The sequence below is a fragment of the Choristoneura fumiferana genome, chromosome 16 (assembly GCF_025370935.1).
Source record: "Choristoneura fumiferana chromosome 16, NRCan_CFum_1, whole genome shotgun sequence".
Classification (NCBI taxonomy): Eukaryota; Metazoa; Arthropoda; class Insecta; order Lepidoptera; family Tortricidae; genus Choristoneura; species Choristoneura fumiferana.
The window spans coordinates 8,686,165-8,709,947 of record NC_133487.1 but is presented as its reverse complement, the minus strand read 5'-3'; the positions used below and the strand labels follow the sequence as shown (position 1 = coordinate 8,709,947).

At 35.3% G+C, this 23,783-nt stretch overlaps 1 protein-coding gene across 2 annotated transcripts; it reads right to left on the bottom strand.

Annotated features, from left to right (window-relative positions):
* Positions 1 to 9,937: 9,937 nt before the first annotated feature.
* LOC141436231 (uncharacterized) lies at positions 9,938 to 19,038 on the bottom strand. Of its 2 annotated transcripts, XM_074099123.1 has the most exons (5): positions 18,979 to 19,038; positions 18,047 to 18,159; positions 17,013 to 17,171; positions 15,156 to 15,299; positions 9,938 to 10,868 (listed from the first exon to the last, which is right to left on the bottom strand). In XM_074099123.1, the coding sequence occupies exons 2-5, from the start codon at positions 18,128 to 18,130 to the stop codon at positions 10,701 to 10,703; spliced, it is 555 nt and encodes a 184-aa protein (XP_073955224.1). In that variant the 5' UTR covers positions 18,131 to 18,159; positions 18,979 to 19,038; the 3' UTR covers positions 9,938 to 10,700. The 2 variants fall into 2 exon arrangements, with proteins under 2 accessions (XP_073955224.1, XP_073955225.1); XM_074099124.1 differs by lacking the exons at positions 18,047 to 18,159; positions 18,979 to 19,038 and adding an exon at positions 17,355 to 17,814.
* Positions 19,039 to 23,783: the final 4,745 nt, after the last annotated feature.

Sequence of the window (23,783 nt, the reverse complement as noted above, 5' to 3'; positions counted from 1 at the left end):
TTAGGCGCAGTCCTGTGTGAAGGATAGACAGACGGACAAACAGTGAAGCAAAATTGGGTTCCGTTTTAATTAATACGGAACCCTAAAAAATTACAACTTGGAAGCTATTAAAAATTATTAATAACGGGCGAGATTGATAGTCCGCTGAAATTCATATTTGAACAAAAACCTACACCGCGTTATTAAACACTGACACGAAAATATAAAATGTCGCGTTATGAACAGATTTAACGGCGGTATTTAAAAAGTGTCGCCTCAAGTGATGGATTGTTGGGTGTAATAATTTGTACGCGATTTATTACGACAATAATTGATTAATTGCTTAAAATTCGTTAAGTCTCTTTTGTTCTTGTTTGAAGTTTTATTTCCAATTTTGAAAAGTTATGGCCAGACATTTTTATTGAGTGGTTCAGTTTAAAAACAACATTGAAGTTTACTTGCGTAAAGTGTCTTTTAATCGTCTTGTTTAGCTTCTTAGTCGTTAATAACTTAGACATTAATTCGTTTAGGCAGGCAACATTTATTTGGCTCTTATCGCTCTTTTATAATTTCAGTTGAAAATGTAAAATATAGTTGCACCAAAAAAAAAACTATTTAGTTGTTTAAAAATATACCGCAAACCTTTGACCTAAGTTCAGAGGTAATCATTCACTGCTTTCTTTTGTCCGGAGAGAGTAAATGGGTATACGGGTGCGCGACCCCGACTTACTCTAGCTACTGTCGTTGCTATTCCCAAAAATCCTTTCCGCAATGACAGTATCCCTACCTTCTTCTCCTCTCTCTATCTTTCTTTCCTGTCACTACTTGGTGGATTCCTTAGCTTTGGCTCTTAATAAATCACCTACAAGAGGGAAACGTCGAATAAAAACCCGGAACGACATTTCCGTAGATGTCTGCATCCAAACCGCTCTCTGATCGTAGCGGTTATCCGTTCCATCAGGTCCAGAGGGGCACGGACGAGAGAGTGCATTTGTGTTAGCGCGAACATTAATGCACTTTAATATTTCCTAATCGAACTGCAGAATGGTAAGCGCAAACAAGGCGGGCAGTTTCTGCGGTACAAGGACGTGCTGAAACGCCATATGAAGAGGGCCAGCATTGATCCATACAAGCGGGGTCTCTTCCCGAAGACCGGTCGCAATGGAGGCATATGGTAAATGGTAAAGTGGGTGATTTTGAGTCTAGTCGCCGTTGCAAACTGGACGCTAAACGCGATGAGTTGAAAGCTAGACCACCTGCAGCTATCCAGTATAATAATTATGTCGGAAGTTTGACTTGTGGAGAGTGTGGCCGCACATTTGGTGCTAAAATCGGATACGTCAGCCACCTGAGAGCACATCAGTGACGCTCTCAGCGTTAGGAAAAGTCGCTGTAGCCGAATACGGCTAGGAGGAGATGAATACACCGCAAAAACCGTCGCTCTGTTAAAATAACCTGTCACTGTTATGTTAAGCAAGCCACCACTGGATTACTTTAACCCCTTTTTGTCCGCCTCTCGTTGTGTATGCAATAGTATGTTTCATTATTCCATTTGCTACATTTCTTGGTTTCTAACTGAATTTAAAACATCCAAACTTTCACTTCATCTCTTTTGTACAAACACTTAAAGAAAGTGCAGATGTAACATGAAAATGCCTACTGTTGCTTCTAGACATTTTTATGCAGTTAAAATCAAGATGCTCAATAAATATACGTATGAATTTAATACGCTATTGGTGAGGGGTGAAGCGTGTGTGTGTACTAATCACGTCATGTTCGTGAGGGGGAGGGAGAACTCGATAAAAATCATGAAACATTACGGAGAGTAAGGGGTGTTTTTGAGATAGATATCACCTTTTTTCATTATTAGATGTTCTAAGAAAACAATAACAAAGGTGTAAATAGATCTTGTAACAAGAACCTCATTTGATTTTAGAGCGGTAGAAAGGGATGGAAAGGAAGTAGGTAGCTAATAATTTCCTATGTTTCCTTTAAGTATAAAGACATTATAAAAAAGAAATTTACGAACGATAACGTAAAAAAATGATAGAAAAAAAGAAAACTATCATAATGTTAAACCTGTAGTCCACTAACACTGTATCTTGTTCTACCTACTTAACTCACTTAATGATAATAGTTGAGCATATTTGAGCATTATACATACTAATATTATGAATGCGAAAGTGTGTGTTTGTTTGTTTGTGTGTTTGTATGTTTGTCCGTCTTTCAAGTCAAAATGGAGCGACGGATCGACGTGATTTTTGGCATAGGGTTAGTTCATGGGTCCGAGAGTGACATAGGCTATTTTTTATCCCGGAAAAATGCACAGTTCCCGAGGGAACAGCACTCAATAACCGAATACCACGCGGGCGAAGCCGCTGGCAAAAGCTAGTATTATACGTCATATTAAGACAATAAGTATCTTATTCTAAAGCTCAATTTAGATCGGCAAGAAAAATCCGTAAAAGCACAGAATAAATAATAGAGGAGAGGCCTTTGCCCAGCAGTGGGAGACAAAAATAGGCTAACAAAAAAAAAATAGTACTATGAAAAAGCTACAATGTGAAGCCCAAAATCAAATAAGTAGTCAATCTAGCGCTGCAATGCATGCAACTTACACTTAGGTACTTACTTTTTTGCAGATTTAAACTGGGTAAACCATAATCGGGTAAACTTGCATGAATGTCCAATTGCTCTACGCGTAGTATCAATGCGCTAATGGCTAATGGCTACGCGGCTATCAGTGCCGTGATGTTCCTCGAGTGCACGTCTGAATCTCAAAGGCACTTGAGGCTTATTAGCCTATGAAGTAACTCCACTTTCTGTGTTCACAAGGATGACCGAAACACTGTACTAAGTTTAGTACCTACACAAAGTAGTTTTAACAACGAGTGTTTACTTTGAATCTAATGAATTTGTATACAGACTCACACAGGTGATGAAAGTACAACCAACCGTCGCAAGCGAGGGAAGCAGATATCAGAAGGACAAGGGACTATAATAAAATTGAAACAAGAACGTTTTTTGTGAGCCTTGTTTAAATATTTCAAATTTTGAAATATAAAATGAGCATTAATTCCCAAGATATGCTACAACGTGGTACAACGGTCTTACTGACAATTGGCCAGAGCGTAGAAATGATTAATCTATCCGTCTATGCAAGGCTTCCGAAACGAAAAAGGAACTATATTTTATGACGGACTTCAGAGGTGCATTCCGCATGCATTAGAATTTGCAGTTTAGCTATTGAAACTCGGCGAACTATAAATAAGTTAGAAATCCGTTCAACAATGGGTACTTATGGGACTTAAGTTCTCTAACTATAGGTGCTATAATACCTTTTATGCCTCATCCTTTTTTAAGTCGGTTAAATAAAAATGCAGGAGAGCGTGAAATCCCTGCTATCAGCATTCTGAGGGCCGATTCCATACTTCAATTAACCGCCCACTATTCTATTGTAGACCGATGGCTCATTATTAACGGAGGAGAATAGTTTTATTGCAAGTACCTCCATTCATAACGTAGTTCTGTGAATGTTTTACAATCCCAGTTGATGAACATCTAATAAATGTTTCAGTTATAGTTGCATAAACCGAGTTAGATCGGGTTAATTTAACATTTATTACAGCAGAATTGGGCATTTTTACAATGTAAAGTGCTTAGATTATATTGCTGACGCGATACAAAAGGGAGGTAAATTGTCAACTTAAAAAAAAAGATTATGTAATATGCGATTATGCGAGTAATATAAAATAAGTTTTCACTAAAAAAAAAAAAAGTAATTGTAGGAATTGTCAGATAATTTCCATACTTACTTATACCTACCTACTCACGCTTTCACGGCAAGTAGAAATAAACAGTCGATTGTAAAAGAATACAGGTTTCTTGTGTAGATTTGTAAATTTGTAGATATACTTAATTGTAAATGTCGTATCCACTTTAAGTACCTTTAGCGCGTAATAATGCCACAATTTGAGCAAGGCTTTTAGGAAAAGCCGCGCCGAGGAAATACAAAGCGAAATATAATTAATGAAAGTCCAGCACAGATAAGTCTTAATTGCATTGACAAAATTGATATTGACGGAAGTGGCAATTCCATCTCTTATTGAGTTACAATGGGCGTTTCCATTAAGATGTTCTGTAACTAATAATAAGCGCAATGCTATTGTTCTAGGAAAGATATTTTTAGGTTTGACGTAGACATTACGGAACACAATATTTTAGACTATCGCGGTCATTACTAATTTCCGATATAAATATAAGATATTTCCGTGGTAAAGCCAAAGCAAAGACTGCTCACATCTTTCATAAATCCTATATGTCTTGTTGGCCTATTATGTAAATACATACCTAACTATTAGGCAAGCCGATGGGCAAGCTTCGCCACAGGTAAATAATGATAAATGGACAGACAGACGGACAGCAGTTATTTTCATGTGGATGCGTGTCTACATAGTCAGCTTTTTGTGGTAAAAGACATAATAACATGACAATGCTGTACCTATCAGAAATCCAGCATCTTTTTAATGTGAAACAGTTCCCAGTTCGTTCCTCTTTCACATTTATTTCCTCTAAGCGTAAATTTCTTTCTGGAAAGTTAGTGGTTTCTACTTACAATTCGAGGTCTATTCATGAAATTATTTACGTCATTACTAGACCCGCGTGTTACATGAATTTAGAGTCCGCCGCCGGAATTTCAGCTCGTTACAGTCATTCAGAAAGCCATGTCCTTTACAATTTAGTATTACCCTGTTAGGGTGTAACTACCATCCAAGTTTATTTGAATAAGTAAGATGTTGCAGTTATCTCTAGAGAACGGACTCAATTTTGCGTAAATGTGTAGGTACTGAGCGGCAAAAAATCTGGCCCTCAAATGTATGCAATAGGTAATTTTGTATGTAGAGTGGGCCAAATTTTGTGCCGCTGAGTATAATTTGCATCGATCTTTCAAGTTGGTGGTGGTGGTGAGACGGTGATAGTTTGTGATTTGATTTATGCATGAAAATGAGTAGCGATTCCATACATGTCTCAAAATGAAACTGACTAGGTCTAGGTAGGTACCTATTTAAGTTCAAAAAATGAAATCTCAAACAAACATTTCCATTGCAATTAAGTAGAACTCTGTCACAGTGAGTTACGCGTTAAAAAACAACCAGGAATTTTATCCTGTTAACCGCGAGTGGATGCAAATGAGGCTGGCTCCTAATTAAAACTTTTTTGTTTAGAGTGAAACGGGACTAGTGCTAGAATAAAAAGTTTTTGCTTGTTATCATTCTTGGTACTTTATTACACTCACTTAGCGACTTTCTGTGTCAAGAGTTTTTGTGAGTCTTGAAGCGCTTTCTCGTAGAATAATAGTGAAGTTGGAGTTATAAAGTGATAATAGTAATTGTACAAAGACGCTTAAAAATCTGACATAATTCAAGCATACATAAAGTTTCAATACCCCTTGGTTGACGCCCGGATGGCTAAGTGGTTAGAGAACCTGACTACGAAGCTTGAGGTCCCGGGTTCGAATCCCGGCCGGTGCAGATATTTGTATGAATAGTACGAATGTTTGAGCTCGGGTCTTGGATGTTTAATATGTATTTAAGTATGTATTTATCTATGTAAGTATGTTTATCCGTTGCCTAGTGTCCATAGTACAAGCTTTGCTTAGTTTGGGACTAGGTCAATTGGTGTCAAGTGTCCCATGATATTTATTTATTTATTTATTTAATAACATTAGTACAGCAAGGGATTAATTAAACGAACGCAAATTATTTCGCTCTCGGTGTGGGTTTTAAAACTAAACAATTATAAAAATACTGTCACTAAGAGAATAAAAGCTGATATATAACTTTACTGTGAATCTATATCTGACGCGGCAGTGTTAACTAGTGCCCGGTTTTGTACGTGAGTAGATTTATAAAATATCTACAGGTGAAACAAGAAGGTTCGTATGTTGATAACTAGCTACGAAAAACGAGCAGTCGATTTAATTATAGTTTGTTAGGTTTTTGATAACAAATTACTTGTAGTGCTTAGAAATAATTATAATCAGTGTCACGAAAAAAATCAGCAAAATATTTTTTTGGGTAAATGTTACGTGTAGTTTACGCTGTAAACCGTAACTTCGTATTTGTTTTATATCAACGTATATAGATAAAAAATTAGAAATTGGCAAAATTTTACAGATACGCGGAATTATCCATTTGTTTCACCTAGTAAACTAATTTATATATTTAATTACTTAATTACATTACCGAAATTTCTTTGGTGTTCCACCAGGTTAGGTAGTTATCTATTTAAAGCCCCATGGTCAGAGACACCCTGTTTATTATAATATAATTTTCGTTTAAACAAAATTACCTTCTGCCAAGTTTCTTGCAGTGCATTCTTCTTGGCAATGATGTCTTTCCGAAAGGGCTAGCACTAGCAGTACAAAAAGACATATAAAGGGCTGCTTTGCGGCCAATTTTCAGAAAAAAAATAACGTTTAAATTTGGTTTTTACATTACAAAATATTTCTGATAAGTTCTAAAATGGGCTAATACTAATGGCTGTTACAGACGGGCTCGGATTTGTCTGATTTCTAGCTACAAAAGTACTATAAGAATGCTGTTATATAAACTGCAAAAGAACTGAAAAACTCTCAGTTCTATCTTTTTTTATGTCAACCGCAACAGCGTAATGTTTCAAACTCCCGCATCAATCATAATATTGCGATATGGACACTCATGAATAAAAAGGTGCGAACCTTCTGTTCACATTCTATGTGCATGCGGAATAACAAAAGGGTATACGAATTTGTATGACAACATGTGTTCTGTTCTGTGTCGTTCATTTTCCTCTGGAATTCTATTCTTTTCCCATCCTTCATTTGGAGATAACGTTTTGTAAAGGATATTAACCTTTCATTATAACCCTTTCAAAAATTATTACATTCATGTTTTGTCAAACATCACTAATTGATGAGGGTCACATGAGGCGAGCAGAGTGTTGTATTATGAAGCAAGTATTCTGAGTAAATGTGTTCTAAATAATGGATAAGTAATACCTACTACAGAATCACGAATATTGTAGGTAGGTAAGTATGTTTTCTATTTGTTGTGAATCCATTCTGTATCGCCTTCGGTATGATAATATAGATTTATATTGTAATAAAAACGAATTTTCTACTTACTATGTTACGTATGTACTGTGGTAACTTATTCGCCATGTAACATCTTAGTAAAGTGTACAATTATTGTTAATTAAGGATTGTGTCTGTGGCTGTGTGTTTGAACATAATATACGGATTTTGGTGAAATTTGTCCTATATATATCCAGTGGCCTATCCCACAAAACATACAATTACAATTCTACAATTGGATCAGCAAGCGCAGCGTAGGATGTCTATAGACCAACGAGATGGACGGATGACCTGGTTGAAGCCGCGAGTTCAAGGAGGATGAAAGCCGCTTCCAACCGAAGCAACTGGATGTCTATGGGAGAGGACTATGTCTGATGATTCCCACAGGAGCAAGATTCACGCAAGGAAAGTATCAAAATTTCAACTGTCAGGACAGTTTCGTTTCGTTTCGTTTCTTCCTGATGCTTTGGACTGTCCGGTTTAGCATACATTAAAAAAAATACGTTTAAATTCAAATTACCTATTCAAAATTCCACACCTGTTCGATTTACGTCAGAACGGTGATTCTATTCAGTCTCCGTAAAATCTTCATAAATGAGCTATAGCTCATAATTTACTATTCTTATTACGAAGGAAGCTTTATTTCCTTCACTAGTCTCCAAAAGTTGTGCAGTGCGTAAGTGTAGTTCCTTGGCTTGTGATAGCTGGACTGCGTCCAGCGTGCGTGCGTGCGTGCGTGCTTGGTGTGTGTGGCTGGTTGGTGTTATTAAATTGTATAAAATAAAAAAATTGCCACGGAAACGTAAGTTAATTATTAGCACAGGTAAAATAGGACTTAATACGACTGTTTGGCGGCAAAACATGTACATCAATTAAACTTTGTTTATAACTTTTATCTTGGCCCTAGAAATGAGGATCTGCCGCGTCCTACCAAAATTTAGGCATCCTACCCTCTCCCAGGGGGAATGGGCAGGGGCCAACGTTTAAAAAATGCAAATCTTACAAACTAGGCAAGTGAGGTGTCATTTTCTATGTATTTTTTTGAGCTGAATCGAATGAGTCTTATACCCATACTCATAGGATCAATATTTTGCGAGATATGAAGGGTTTTTGGTGAAACAAAGAACAGTCTAAAAATCAATTACCAACAATAGTTTCACAAGATGTGGCTGTGATGGTTATATTGTTTGCTCTCAGTGATCCTGAGAAACCTATATTGCTGCTTAAACCCAAAATTGGTAAAGTTAAAAATAAAATATTTTGTTTTTTATGTTTTCAACAAAAACCCTTCATTTCTCGCAAAATATTGATCCTATGAGTATGAGTGTGGCCTAATTCAATTCAGCGCAAAAATTACATAGAAAATGACACCTCACTCATAAAAGAAAATACTGACTTTTGATATTAATAACTAAACATGTTCAAAGTTGATATTACGTATTGTACCTAGTGTAAAAGTTATCTAATTGTTACTTGAAATATTTTGTTTTTAATTTTTTTTTTAACAAAAACCCTTCATATCTCGCAAAATATTGATCCTATAAGTATGGATATGGTCAATGAGACCCACGCTCGCATAGTTTGAAAAATATACAGTTTTTTCTGTGTTATATGTATTTTTGGAATTATTGATACAATGTCGTAGCACACCTAGATACTTAAAACCGCGTTTATTTGCCCGCAGGTGCCTTTAATAGTTTTCTTTAATAAAATATTACTGTTCTGCCTTGCTTCTGCCTCTTTTTCTTTCACCACCAACTCCTCCGGTCACTACCTCCGTGACAAAGTCCTGATCTGCTGACCCATAAGTATCATGCATGATCAGCATTCATCGCATTGGTTTGACGTTTTTTGTTAAGCAAGATGATATTGCGGTTAAGGAAAATATCGTGAGGAAACCTGCACGAACCTGCGAAGCGATTCAATGGTGCGTGCGAAGTTCCCTATCCGCACTGGGCCCGCGTGGGAACTATGGCCCAAGTCCTCTTGTTCTGAGAGGAGGCCTGTGCCTAGCAGTGGGACGTATAGAGGCTGGTATGATGATGATGAAGATGATATTTAAACGTCAACAAATAAAATTACGCTCCGTGTGTACTGTATGTGTGCCGTATAAATAAGTCGTTAGTAAGTTTCGTCATTTGTCGTGTGCAGTAATGGATGTCTCGCTGAATCTGACTTCTGGCGGGATACACTATGTACGTACAATAAATAATAGGTAGTAGAGACTATCTATTATTTATTCAGAAAAGAAGAAAAAAGTATTTTTATTGTTGTTGTATCTAAGTATATATAACACTGGGATAAAATTAGTGTCAAAATGCATGGTCCTTTATGAACCTAGTAAAAATTTCAGTTTGTCAGTATTGTTTTAGAGACAAGAGCGAGGATCTTTATACTTTTATCTTGTCACTGTAACTTCATGTTTGAAATTTTGCATAAATTGTCAGAAGGCATTAATGTGTAAATACAGTGAAAACTGTGACAAGGTACCTACTAAATTGTTAACATATTTCTACTGTTTTTTTACACCTTACCTTTATCTGACTTAAGACGGTTATTTACCACTTGTTCTCCATGTGCTCGCATTTTATACAAAATCCATTAATTTTTATAAGGTTTTGGAATTATCTTTTGAGTTTAAAACGATGTATTTTTTACGACCTATTTTTCTCATTCACCTTTAAATTGGTAGCAACTAAATCGTCAGTGTAACTACATACTATTTTTGTAATAAAATTGCCCCATATTATACATTCAGATTGTTAAATTCAGTAAATAAAACGAGCTTGCTCAGCCGTTACCGTATTTTATTTATGTAGATATTTGTAACTTGCATATAATTGGCAACAATGTCAATTGAATGCTGAAAGAGGATTTTAGTAACTTCTCATGTTTTTGCAAATTTTACAGGTGATCTGAAATTGAAACTTATAATATTATTAGTAAGTAGGTACCTAGTGGTAAAATATGATTCAGTGTGATAATAAAATATGACACAAACAGCCATGTTCAAAATCTGTTACAATAGGTACTTAACCGTAAACCCTTGCGACGGTTTTCTTGTTAACCTGTTACTTATTAGTTTTTTTTTATCCGTCACTTATACGTTTCTCATACGAGTATAATATTGAACAACTCCTGAATTTGCCATTTCCTATTTATTATAAAATATAGATGTACAACCAAATTTTAGCACAGAAAAACAATTGAGTCGAAAATTGAATTTAGACTGATTTTTCAAAATATCAAAAAATCTGTCTCTCTGGCCAATTGCTTTGGCGCTACTTGCGTGTGACGTTACATGCTAGTATTTCTTTCTGTGTCAAATCATGAATTTGAAACCTTTATAACTCTAAGTTATAAAAGTAGCTTAAAAATTGGATATATTATATGCACCAGTTGGATATTATCGTGTTCTTCAGCGTAATTCTTAAGCATTTTAGTTGGTGCACCCTGGCAACAACTTTTATATTCGGCTTGGAAGGAAACGGAGGTTTAATTCAGTTAAATACCGAATACCAGCTAAAAAAAACTAGACATTAGCAGAACCATCGACAGTATAGATGAAATTATAACTAAAATCTGAATAGTAAGTTTTCTTTATATTTTAACCCTTTGCTCGCTGTAGTTTCACTTCTACGTCAATGTAACCTTCAGCCAATCTTTCACTGCGGATCGTAGAGTACAGAAAAAGTCGCGCTTTGGTAAAAGGCAGACTTTCAATGAAAGGTATAGCAATATTTGCAGTGGTCATGTTGGCTAATCGGTAGTCACCCTGAAAAAACAAAAATAATCAAAAATAAAGGGTTCAACTCAAGAATATTTCGATTTCTTTCGGTTGTTTGGTTTCAGACTAGTCGTACTTGTTTACTGGTCACGACTTTTATTAGTTTAATGTTTAGGGTGTTCCATCATTTCATCGCCAGACATTTAATTTTATTAAATTTCACTTTCGCAACCAACATTGACAAATAAATCATACATCACTCTATTTTTATACAAGTACAGATTTAAGATTGGTTTTTGGAATCTTTTTGTATTTTTTATTTCAACTCCAAATTTATGTTACTTTTACGGTCACTGTATATTTCAGTTTGTATTTTCGATAAGTACAGATTTTGCAAATAATTCATGTTTTCTAATAATAACTTAACAAATTTTGATTTCGTATTGTATACTTTGTCATAACGATTATTTATTTTTGATTAGCGACAAGCCCCGGCTTTTTTACTTTGTAATTTAAAAAAGATCTCTAATCAAATGCACTTCATATTTTATGTTTAGCTCCATAAAACTGCATTGTTATATGATTCAACAATTACATCAAATGAATTTATTTACTTAGCCGACTGTTCATTTTGTTAACAATAACAAGTGAATTACAAATTTTCAAACAATTTAACTATTGGGAGTGGGTTAAAATTTAATTCGAAGGTTTCATCTAAGTATACCTCTACACACACATTAGAATACTTACTACATGGTATTGTATGTTTAATATGACAACATAATGCTAGGTAGTATTTGGTGTGGACAAATTGAACATTTTGTTTTTACAATCCACAAATATATTATTATACGGGGTGTCTACGACGGCTTAAGTTTAGTTTAGTATTATCATAAACTTTCCATTTTTGACACTCAAGTCAGCAAAATGAATAGTGTTCTATATTTACCTTACCTTACCTTACTTATCTATCGTCACCTGTAATATGAATTAATGTAACCGCCAAAATGACGATATTGAGTTGTGTATACAGTTTGACTGCAAATTTGATGATCTGTCGATTACTGTTATTAAAATTTCGATATCTTGAAAAAAATGTCAGTTACGTTAACCAAAATCAGACCATTTTTTTTCACTTTACCATATTTTTTTAATGTATGGCACATTTTTCATAAGTTACTTATTATTAGCTTAACGTAACGACGAATCTGTGATTGTGTATTAATGTATTGACCAAATATGAAAAATAAACATTAATGTAAGACTCATCTGTATCAAAATGGCTCTTACATTACTCATTTTGTGGAATATTATAACTAATTGACTGTTACGCTAAAGTCAAAGCTAGATAAAAAACTTTTAAATCAAATCAAATGCGATGCGACTAGCGCTTGTTTTTGAGAATAATTATATTTATATTTAATTTAAACCGAAAAGCAAGCATGCAAGAGATATGCGGGTTCAAATACTGCCTGAGACAAGGAATTTTTTACTATAGGAAGGTAAATATTACAAAATCAACGAAATGCTTGTTAAAAATGTATTTACTACAAGTTAAACTAGCTTCAAATATTATTCTGTGTCAGTAACAGTAAAGTTTTCGTATTTTGTGTAGTACTTATGCCTCTTACATTATTATTTGTCTTCTCAATTTTCGACTGTTGGAGGTTACATTGAATTTGTATTTTTATTTTGGACGGACCTGGTCCTTACGTTAATTTACTTATTAGGGACTTTCCGTCTATCTCTTTCCTTTTGAAGCTTTAATCCATAGGTAAAAGCGGGACATCCATACATTTGTGTGCGGGAAGCAATAAACACAACCGTGTGCGTCTGTATGATTTGGTGGTGTGATCGATAGCATTAGCCAGTTCATTCGGACAAATCGTGATAAGAACACGTGCCATTGTTATGCATCCATACAGTGATAAAAATGATCGAGTTAAGTGAATTAATATCGCGTAAAAAAGAGCTTTTAAAACTGAGGGAAGTTGTAAAAAGGTAAGTAGCATAAAATGTATAATTATTATCACCTAAAAAGGGAGTAGAATGCTATACTGATCGTTGCCGGTGTCTAGTTTATGTACCTATGTAACTAACAAACATTCATCAACGTTATTAATTTGCTGAGTACTTTATTAACATAGTACCTACTTATTTTTTTATTTTAAAATGTCTTATAAATAGGTAGATATTGTAGATACCTATTACGTGTAGGTCATTTGTATGGCCGTCAGGTAAATTAAGGGCCTGTTTCACCTCTGTCTGATTATGTTCATGATAGCTTGAGAACACAACAACTAACAACTGGTAGCATAGTGTACGGTTGTGTCACTCTGAAGATGAGCTCTGGTTGAGTTCGAAACGCGTCAGTGTAGTGTGGTGGTGGTGATAGATGGGTTTGTGTGATTTGTGTGTGTTCTTGGAGGTGGAGGAACTGCATGAACACGCATATTTTGCATAAGCTTAGCTATCGTAAGGTCGCGGGTGAGCAAGGAAATTCTTTTAGTTCATTGATATGGACCTCCGCAAAGTAACGCCTGATTAGATAGATAAATTATTATTTTTAACGTTGAAGTTAAAACTGTTTGGAATAACTTACCAAACTTGTGTTTAAAATGATGCCCTATTAAGGAATTCGAAATGAACTGTTTATTTTGAACGTTTTATTTATTAATTATTAAGACAAGGGTAGCTCAATGCGTTTTATTTGTAGGGAAACACTCAAATGTCTGTTTAATGGTTAGTGGACATGATTGTTTTGTTTCTGTTGAATAAAGTTACTACCTCTATAATATTAATGACATAATAAAATGTATTAATTTAATTTTCAGAAAACAAAAGACAGAAATTAAGGATGGTAGTGATAAAGACAGTGATGTTGTGGAGGATAGTGACGCTGACATACCCCCGATCATTTCAAGCAGGAAAGGAAAGGGCAAAGGGAAAAGTCAGTCTAATGCACGGGTCGTAACAAATAATCCATCGAATGATCTCTGCAAAAACTTTATGTGTAACGATTGCCAATTTACACAAAAAAAAAAAAAAAAATAAAAAAATGGACCTACATGGACCTTAAAAAGCTCTGTGACTACGAGGTCACAATACGTGCAAGATTATTTACAGCTGCCTTGTGTGGACAAACTGATTATTTAAACGATATTGTACAAGATGAAGTTCCAACTAATGATGGTGAAACCCAAGACCAAAGTGAGGAAGTTGATGAAAGCAACGAAAAAAATACAGTAAATAAAAAAGAAGCCATATAAAAGCAAGGAATCAGACAAATAAGGAAAAAAAGGGAAAGCTGAAGGAGTAGTTAAAGCCACCGGTACTGTTTAAAAAGGGAAAGGAAAAGCAAAGCGAGAAAAAGCACTAAAGCAAAATAGCAAATAGGACAGAAAGCTAGATGTTTTCAGGTAAAAGTTACTATTGATTAAAAGAGGTTTAAGTCTTTTCGATTTTGATACTAAGTTGTAAAGTTTTAATAATAACTATTACAACCTATTATAATTTAATTAATTTTTTTTTTGTTTCGATTAAAAGCAAAGCGAGGACAAGTAGCAAAAAGAATAGGAGATAGGTGTTCTATTGTGACAAATAAAAGTAAAGCGAAGAAAAGCAGTAAAGAAAAGTAGCAAATAGTAAAGAAATTAGGTGTTTTCTTATGTCAATGAAAAGCAAAGCTAGGAAAAGCAGTAAAGAAAATTAGCAAATAGGATAGAAAGCTAGGTGTTTTTTTGTTAATCTCAGGTAAAAGTTAGTACTTATTGACATCTAAAGAGGTTCAAGTCTGTTTTTTTTATACTAAGTTGTAAAGTTTTTAATATAACTATTAAACTGTTTAATACTTAAGAACCTGTTTTATTCATAACTTACAACCCTACCATTAATTAACTAAACGAGAAGATTTTTTTTATACTTCAGACTTTATTACAAGTGAGTAAGATTGGAATTGCTATAAATAACTCTGTATAATGCAAGTCCACATTTTGAAAAATGAGTGCCTTACGTTACTTTTTTTTAATTTTTTGTGTCATACCTTAAACTGATCTTAATTTTTTTAAATACATCTTAATGTAATTACACATAAAAAAATAAAAATTAACGTAACCGCCATGCGATTTTCTAAACTATAATAACTATCTTTATAAGACCCCATTTGTCTAAAAGATCTCACCAATATAAGATAAAAGCTATAAACATAACTCCAATAGGATATGTATATAAAAAGTTACAACACTTTTTCTAATTTGCAAATTACTTTTTGCCCTCTCCTGAAAATTCGCCATTTGGTGGTTACGTTAATTCATATTACAGGTGACGTTATCTTACCTTAGGTGTCGGGCATGACTCCGGAACGTGACTTCTCAGAATCGGACCGATGAGTTCATCTTTGTAAACCAAATCACACCACTTTTTATGCAGCTCCATCAAAGTAGGGCCATGCTTTGGGATTTGATACGCATATAAGTTGACCTGAAGCAATAGTTTAATTAAAATTTAACTTATTTGAAGAAACTACCGTTCCACACCTTTTGTTTTCAAACACTTCGTTTAAGTTTGCAGGTGGTAGGACCTTGTGCAAGGTCCGCCCGGATTGCTACCACCATCTTGCTCGCTAATCCTGCCGTGAAGCAGCAGTGCTTGCACTGTTGTGTTTCGGTGTGGAGAGTAAGACAGCCGGTGAAATCACTGGCACTTGAGGTATCCCATCTTAGGCCTCTAGGTTGGCAACGCATCTGCAATACCCCTGGTGTTGCAGGTGTTTATGGGCGGTGGTGATCTCTTACCATCAGGAGACCCACTTGCTCGTTTGCCATCCAGTCGAATAAAAAAATAAAAAAAATAAAAAATAAGTAGCAAAGCAAATAATTTTCTGTACAGTACTACTTAGGTATAATAGGGATGTTGACACCCCACGAATCAACTGACTTACTTTTTATGAGCTGTCAAAACACAATTCTCCCATAGAGTTTCAATGGCAATAGCGACTTATGACGTCATAAGTCGCTATTTGTTCGCCAACTCAATCAACTATTTATTTGTTTTAAAGCAACAAACAAACTAATTTTACAGTAAATCGAAAATTAATCTGGTTTTCAGGCCTAAAATAAAGCGTTTTTTTACTGGAGTCGTGCCTTCGAATTATTTTTTAAGGCGTCAACATCCCCCTATTGTATGACATATTTTACGTTTAAGGCCAATTGTACACAGTTTAAGCAATAAAAGATTATCTTATCTTATCTTGAAGTTTATTTTTAATTTGGCGAAATAATGATTGTTTTTTGTGTAAATTCTCCCTATCGAAAATACAAACTGAGACATGGATGCACAAAAAAACCAGAAAAAGAGACCAGCGCTGGGAATCGAACCCAGGTCCTCAGCAATCCGTGCTGCGTGCTATAACCGCTACACCACCGCTGGACAGAATTTAGACACGAATTTTTCCTATGCATACATATCTCAGGTTGCTTATTTCTACTACGCTACTTATGCAGCAGCACTAGCGACATCTATCTAAACATAGATGGTTTCTCTGTGCATCCATGTCTCAGTTTGTATTTTCGATATGGTTTCACGGATACCCGTAAAAGTAACAAATTTGGAGTTGAAATAAAAATACAAAAAGAATCCAAATAACCAATGTGTAAATTCTCCCTTTCAGGCTTCATCAAATGCGTCGACAATCGGGTATGACTACGCCCGTTTTATGATTTTACTTCGTGTTTAACTTTCCAAACTTCAAAATGAAAAAAGGAACCCGTATAAGTCTTTCTGTCTGTTTGGCACAGCGCATTTGCTTGGACAATAGGTAATGAACCAATTTGGTTGGTATAGGTACGTATTTGGTATAATTGGTAGGTATGGTGACGCAAAGACGGACGTGTAACGCAAATGAACTTCAATTAAGAGGGCAACTTTTGAATGGTATATTTAAGTTAAAAAAAAAATGATAACCATATCGTGCGATATATTGATATGACTTATTATGAGGGTATAAAAATATATTTTTGAATTTTTATAAGAAAATGGGCGAAAATGGATTGTTTACCTTATTTATGTTGTTAAAAAAACGAAGCAAAGGCTATTTCCAATTATATTATTCAAAACAATTTTTTTGATAGGTAATCTCGTATGTAATGTATGAAAAAAGTGTGTTATATCAACAAATCTGATAAAATAACTTACAGTTATATTATTATCAAGGTCTATTAGAGTTGTTCCGTAAAGGTTTAAGTAATATATCGGGTCTCGTCTTCCATAGCGTATCGCGGTGAATGAGACATTTGCTAGGTATTTCGCATTAACGTACGTGACTGCCGGATGTTCAGTAGATAAGTAATGAGCCTGTAACAAAAATACCTTGTTTTACGAGTATGAGGCATTGATATTCATCTTTTCATCTGGCGATGAGCGTATGTCACCAAACGGAAGGCAATCACATCAACCAGTTTGTAATTAGCCTTGATATGTGTCCATTATCAAAAATGTTTACAAAACCTACTTCATCTACATAATTATTATCATCACCATCAGCCGGAAGACGTCCACTGGTGAACTAAAGCCTCCCCCTTAGAACGCCACAATGAACGACAACTCGCCACTTGCATCCACCGGTTACCCGCAATTCTCACGATGTCGTCAGTCCACCTAGTGAGAGGACTGCTAACGCTTCGTCTTCCAGTTCGTGGTCGCCTCTCGAGGAATTTTCTCTCACAACGGTTATCTGTTCTTCAAGCGATGTGGCCCGCCCGTTGCCACTTCAACTTGTATATTTTTCGAGCTATGTCGGTCACTTTAGTTCTTCGGCGACTTTCCGTATTCCGGATTCTATTGCACAAAGAAACTCCAAGCATAGTTCTCTGCGTAGCTCGTTGCATGTCTCTGAACCTCTAAAAGATCTATCTATCTATAACTTTTATTAATATTATAACTTTTAATGAGTAACGAGGTAAAACTTTTAAAATACTTTTTGACACTTATCAATGACGAGGAATGTCTATTTATATTGAAGTTTAAATATTAACCCTTTTCGTGTTTAGTAAGCTTATTAATAGCACTATGTAGTAAGTAATAACTAAAAATATTTTGTTCGTTTTGTTGTCCATGACTACGGAAAGACAAATACTTACTGAGTATTTAGAGTGACTGGAACATTATTATCATAATAGTCATCATAAAGCTATTAAGTATTTAAACTGGCTGTGGCAGTAGGTACTTACCATTAAAATGAGTAAGTAAATTGACATATAATGCTGGTTTAGGGCATGATTATGAATCAGTCGAATGTAAGTTTTGAAACACATTCAAATGTACTTATGATGGTGCATTTTATCTGAAAGCAATGGTAATAAGAAAACTACTTATACTACACTACTTACTGTACTAGTAAGTGTATAGTAATAATTTATTTATACTTACTAGAAAGTAAGTAGTATAGTAATAAATTATTATTTAAATTTTAAAATTGTAATATGTAAAATATTTTTTGCAGATCATATTTTATATGGTGTTCTTTTGCGATCTTGAAATGAAGAAGTTAATTAATATAACATCACTTTTTCTAATTTCCAACGGAACTTGGACGACAGTCTAACCAAATTGACCATGAAATTTTCAGTTTTTGCTCAGGCTCTGATCGCGTTAGTCTTCTGGCAGTAGAAACTAAGGGATCCAGTGATTGGCTACATATGCTCATCTTTGTGTCAATACCGAAACCTTTCTGGAGCCTGAAACTGTGTTCACTACACTACACTGTTGTCACTGTGGTACCAGTGTCAATCAAACAGGACACCATGGACTTTCCTGCCAAAAGTGTGCAGGCCACTTTTGTCGACATGCTACGCTCAATGACGTGATGCGTCGGTCTCTTGCCACCGCGAACGTGGCGACAATTTTGAAGAGGCCGGATACCACTACAATACAAATACAGTTAACAAAAAGCGTAAGTTAAAAAGTTGGTAGCAATTAAGACATTTTTAAACAAAACTTATTTCAATTCCAGAACTCGAAAATACAAAGCTGAGCAAAATTTTTAATGTATCATAACCGCAAACACATTTTTGCTGTATCACTCGCTCACAATAGCCGCCATGCATTTCGTAACCGTCTAACATTTGACTCTAGACTTTAAGTTTGTTTCTCTTAGACTCACTTAAGCTGCGCGTTTGCCACAAACCTATATTTTACATTCTTCATAGACGCACAAGTCGTGTCTTTGTTCTTGAAAAGTTGCTTTGTTTGTCAGGTTCCCATAGCCCGGACTCGTGGACGTGGCGTACTGATATTTTATAAACAAGTTGTTTATTCAAGTCGACGAAACAATAAAATGAAACTTGAGGCTATTGTTGTTTCGTTTTGTGACGTCACCCCGGAAACTAGTGCATTAAAGATGAGCCACGAAAATATTGATAATAGCTTTTCCCCGCAACTTTGTCTATGCCCCGTAGGAAATTTGTAGTTTTCCGGGATAAAAAGGAGCCTTGTTAAAATGGGATAGTGTAGGTTGTAATTAGTGGAAGAATTTTTAAAATCGGTGCAGTTGTTCCAAATTTATCCCTACCTGGTGATATATAAATTTCCCTTGGTCATACCATAACTTGAGAATGACTTTATCGATTTCATTCATATTTTTTTCAAGTTTTCTAATGCTTTTTAGCAGGTTCTAACACAATGCACAGGAATGAGTGATGCCAGAGTTTAGTCAATACGAGTACATTAGGTAACATCCACCCACAATTTACACAAACACTGCACACACTGTGATTAAACACCGTCTAAAACCCCTCGTCTTTTATCGCAGTGTATACTCAGCCTATCTGGGCTCATGAAGGTAATTTTCCACCGGCGAGGCGAGACGAGATGAGGCGAGACGAGAATTTAAATTTGCATAGCGGCGCCCGCGGCAGCCCGGCATACAAATTTCAATTCTCGTCTTGCCTCGTCTCGTCTCGCCTCGCCGGTGGAAAATCACCATAGTAAATTCTTCCACTAGTAAATTCTTAAGAATCTCGGGCTCGTTAAAGGTAACTCGTAGACATTTTGCTTTCAAATACTTATACACTTTTGGCCTAGATATCTTAGCCTACTTATTCAGACATGATCTAGAAATAGAGACGCAATTATTATGTTGGCATAACCACGAAAACGTTAATTATTCCCAACCCATCTCATGATTAATTAATAGAATCACCACATTCACCGCACAGTCAACAAGAATGTCGATTTATAATATGATTAATAATAAATTGAACGTTAAAATACTGTCGGGCACGTTTTTACCTGTGTTTCATTCATACCTTCGAAGTATAGATTGCATCTGTAATTTGACTGCCAACAGTTTTGTTTTTAATAATAAACTCTTCCATTATAAACCGACTTCTCTCAATCTAAAAGTAGTTGGTTTATATTTCAGATAAAACAACAGTTTATTTACTTTAAAAGGTTTATAATTTATGAGCTTTCCTTTTGAAGCTAAGTGTTAGGTTTAACAAAGGTACACATTTTTTTAGTTATATAAAACACTGAGTTTTTCGGTGCTAAAAACGTAGTTAAGAAACCTACAAACACCCGCGAAACAATTCAATGATGTGAAAAATTACAATGAATCCGTGATGTTTTGGTTGTATTAGGTAAAAGTCCTGTGTAAAAGCTATGCTAGTAGCCACTTATTCAAACTCCAAAAGTATTTATCTGGGTAAATTTATGAAATCCTTTGGAGGATTTACGGTAACGGACATAAAAAGTATTAAAAGGAGAATACCCCGTTTCAGCCGTTCCTACCTATATATATTGCTTGAAAGCAATAGTAATAAAAAAGGTTATATTTCCCTCAACGCTTTTCCTTTCCCTCCCGCGACTAATTGCAAGTTTCTTGGGAACATCTGCAGTCTTCTTAATTAATGATCATGTCCCTCCTTCTTTGGCAAGGATTTGCTAGTGGTAACAATAGTTCAGTAGGTTTACCTGTTCAATTGAATCCTATAGCAATAATATATTTCAATAGTCTGCAATATGTGTTGTTTGCCACTTGCCTATTGTTTTTGTTTTTATTTGCGGGTGGTAAGACCCAGTACAATGTCCGTCCAGATCATTACCACTATCTAGCTCGCTGGCAGTGCTGGTGGCAGTGTGTTCTGGCGTGGAGGTTGAGATAGCCGGTGAAATCATAAGGATATGAAAGACTTATTCCATTTTTTCTTTCTTGGAATTCTTAGTAGCTTCCGATGTCTATGGCTGGTGGTGGTGTTCAGTTATCACCAGGTTAGTTGACGTTTTCCACTCTATTTACAATAAATAAAAAACCTAGCCTCTTTAGATCGGACGCATGATTCGGGATATGTGAGCCGGTGTTTTATTATGGAATTAAAAATCATCTAAAAATCATTTAAAATAATGTGCACTATCACTTTGCAATTAAAAGTGTGAAAGTTATACTTAAATATGATTGTGAACGATCCATTATCTATCAGGCTGCGTTTCCACCAGAGATTTGCGATTGCGAGCAATATGTTTTTCATGAACCAATAGAAACACTTCATTTGCCATCTTCGCACAGCACATCTCTAGTGGAAACAGCTGAGCAGAGCGGAGCGGTAAATGAAGCGTTTATGTCCTGCGCATTTGGTCCTGCTCACGTGTACTGAATTACTCTGCAAGCTCTGGTAGTAGGTAGGTTTCTATGGGCATTGATCAATTACCATCAGGTGTCTCTGGACCTCTAATACATACGTATTTTGTGAATGTCTCAATGAAATATTTTTCTCTTTCTGTCAGCTGACTCTACCAACTTCGTAATTGGGGCTACTAGATATTTGTCTACTTGTATTTCTTCAGTTACATGCCGGCACCGTTAAAGTTAGCACGTCTAATTTAGTTTCTAATAACTTTATACAAAATTTGGTCGTTTAATTATTCGTATGACCCTTCAAAGCTCCTCATATTTATGTAGTTATAGGTTGATTACTGACATAGACAGACAGACGTAAAAAAAGATTTTCAGATTTTTCTTATTGTGCTATTAGAGTTAACTTCACACCAAATTCAAGTTTCTTCCAAATTCTAGAATACCTGGAAGCATACTTAGGTTTTGATTCTTTGCAACGAATGTATCTTTTGATTGTACAGACTTCGAAGTTTGATTTTCTTCCTGCTCTAAGGGTTAGCAGCTCTGAGAATTTGAGAACAACGGACGGATATGAACGGATAAGCAGACAGACGGATGGACAACACGGTGATATAAAGGTAAGGGTTCTGTTTTTGCCGACTGATGTACGGAACCCTAAAGAAGTGACAGATGATAAATAATATTATTTCTTGTCTTACACAGAAGTATACAATTTTATATATTTACTCACAAAAGTGATGAAAAACATTGTAGGCACACGGGCGGGACTGGAATAACGAACATCGACTTAAGCCCTCGTCTTCGATTTCGGACTTCTTATAGACTCTCGTTCGTAATTTCTTATTTACTAACCACCCTTAAGGCACAATGTATAACAATTTCGTGTAGCCTCGTTTACCTCAACTCATCTCCGTGCACCGTTGTAACCGCTCGAGTTTAACAAGAGCAAGCGTGCCAGGACAGCTTCCATCTTCATTTGCTGAGACGCTCACACCTAATTGCCAATACGCCGGTTAAGAGCATCTATTTACTTGCGGCGGCGTCTCTCGGTTACATACGAGTACATCTTTCGATATTGAATCTCTTATATAGACATATTATTAACGAAAGCTTGGAATGGAAAACGCACCAGTACAGTCGAGTTAATAAACTTGTGAGCAAAAATTTGATCCAAAATATCTGAACACGACTCTATTGTTAACGGCGTAGAAGCGTGCTCAGATATTTTTTATCAAATTTATACTCGCAAGTTTATGAAATCGACTGTACGTATGTAAGAATCATTAGCAATAAATACATAACAGTTTTTTTCGAAGTAGGTAAAAACCTAAAAATATGAGCCAAAAAACAATCAAAGTAAAAATCTATTCAAAATACTTAATTATTGCTTTCGTGAAATTATAAAAAGGTACTTTATGGGACGACACACCACTATAAAAAACTACTCAGGTATTATTCGTAAGCAATAAAAAAACCTTAAAACCACATTAACACTGAAAATATTAAAAATTAAAAGTCTATTTCCTGTTCGGATTTGTATGAGATTTCGTTTCCAATTTTAGTCTCGTTTTAATTCTTGCTATCTATGAAGGCCACGTTTAAATTCAGAATGAACTCAGGTTAACTTTAAGACAACCGGTGAAATTACTGGCACTTGAGGTATCCCATCTTAGGCCTCTAGGTTGGCAACGCATCTGCAATCCCCCTGGTGTTGCAGGTGTCTATAGGCGGTGGTGATCTCTTACCATCAGGAGACCCACCTGCTCGTTTGCCATCCAGTCGAATAAAAAAAAAACTCAGTACTAATAGAATAATGTGAGTACTTACGTAATCATAGAATATCAATTTCAAAAATGTTACTATCAGATTTTAATTCCAGGAGTTGTATTTGCAACGTTTTGGTTCTTGAAGAAGGTTAACTCTGTAACAGCTCTCATCCCCATTTAATATTTGACCATAGAAATGTATGAAAATTACCACTCTCACAGGGTTTGAGCTAAGGCGGATTATCAATTTATTAAATCATACAGAATATCTTATAAAATGATCACAAACGCTATATCAGCAGAATTTTATAGGTATTAAATTTTTTCTAACTACCTAAGCGGAAGAAGCACCAAAGACAAAAAAGATTAGAAGAAAATCGTACCTCAACGTGGCCTGCTAGACAAGCGCTTTTCTAGTAACACTTCTTTGCATCTAAAATGTAAGGTTTATTAACATGTTGCTCTTGTTTCGATTTTGATCTAAAGGTCAAGACGACTAAAACTAAAAACAACGACTACATTTAAACAGTATTTTTCTCTAAAATATTGCGTTTGCAATGTTTATTA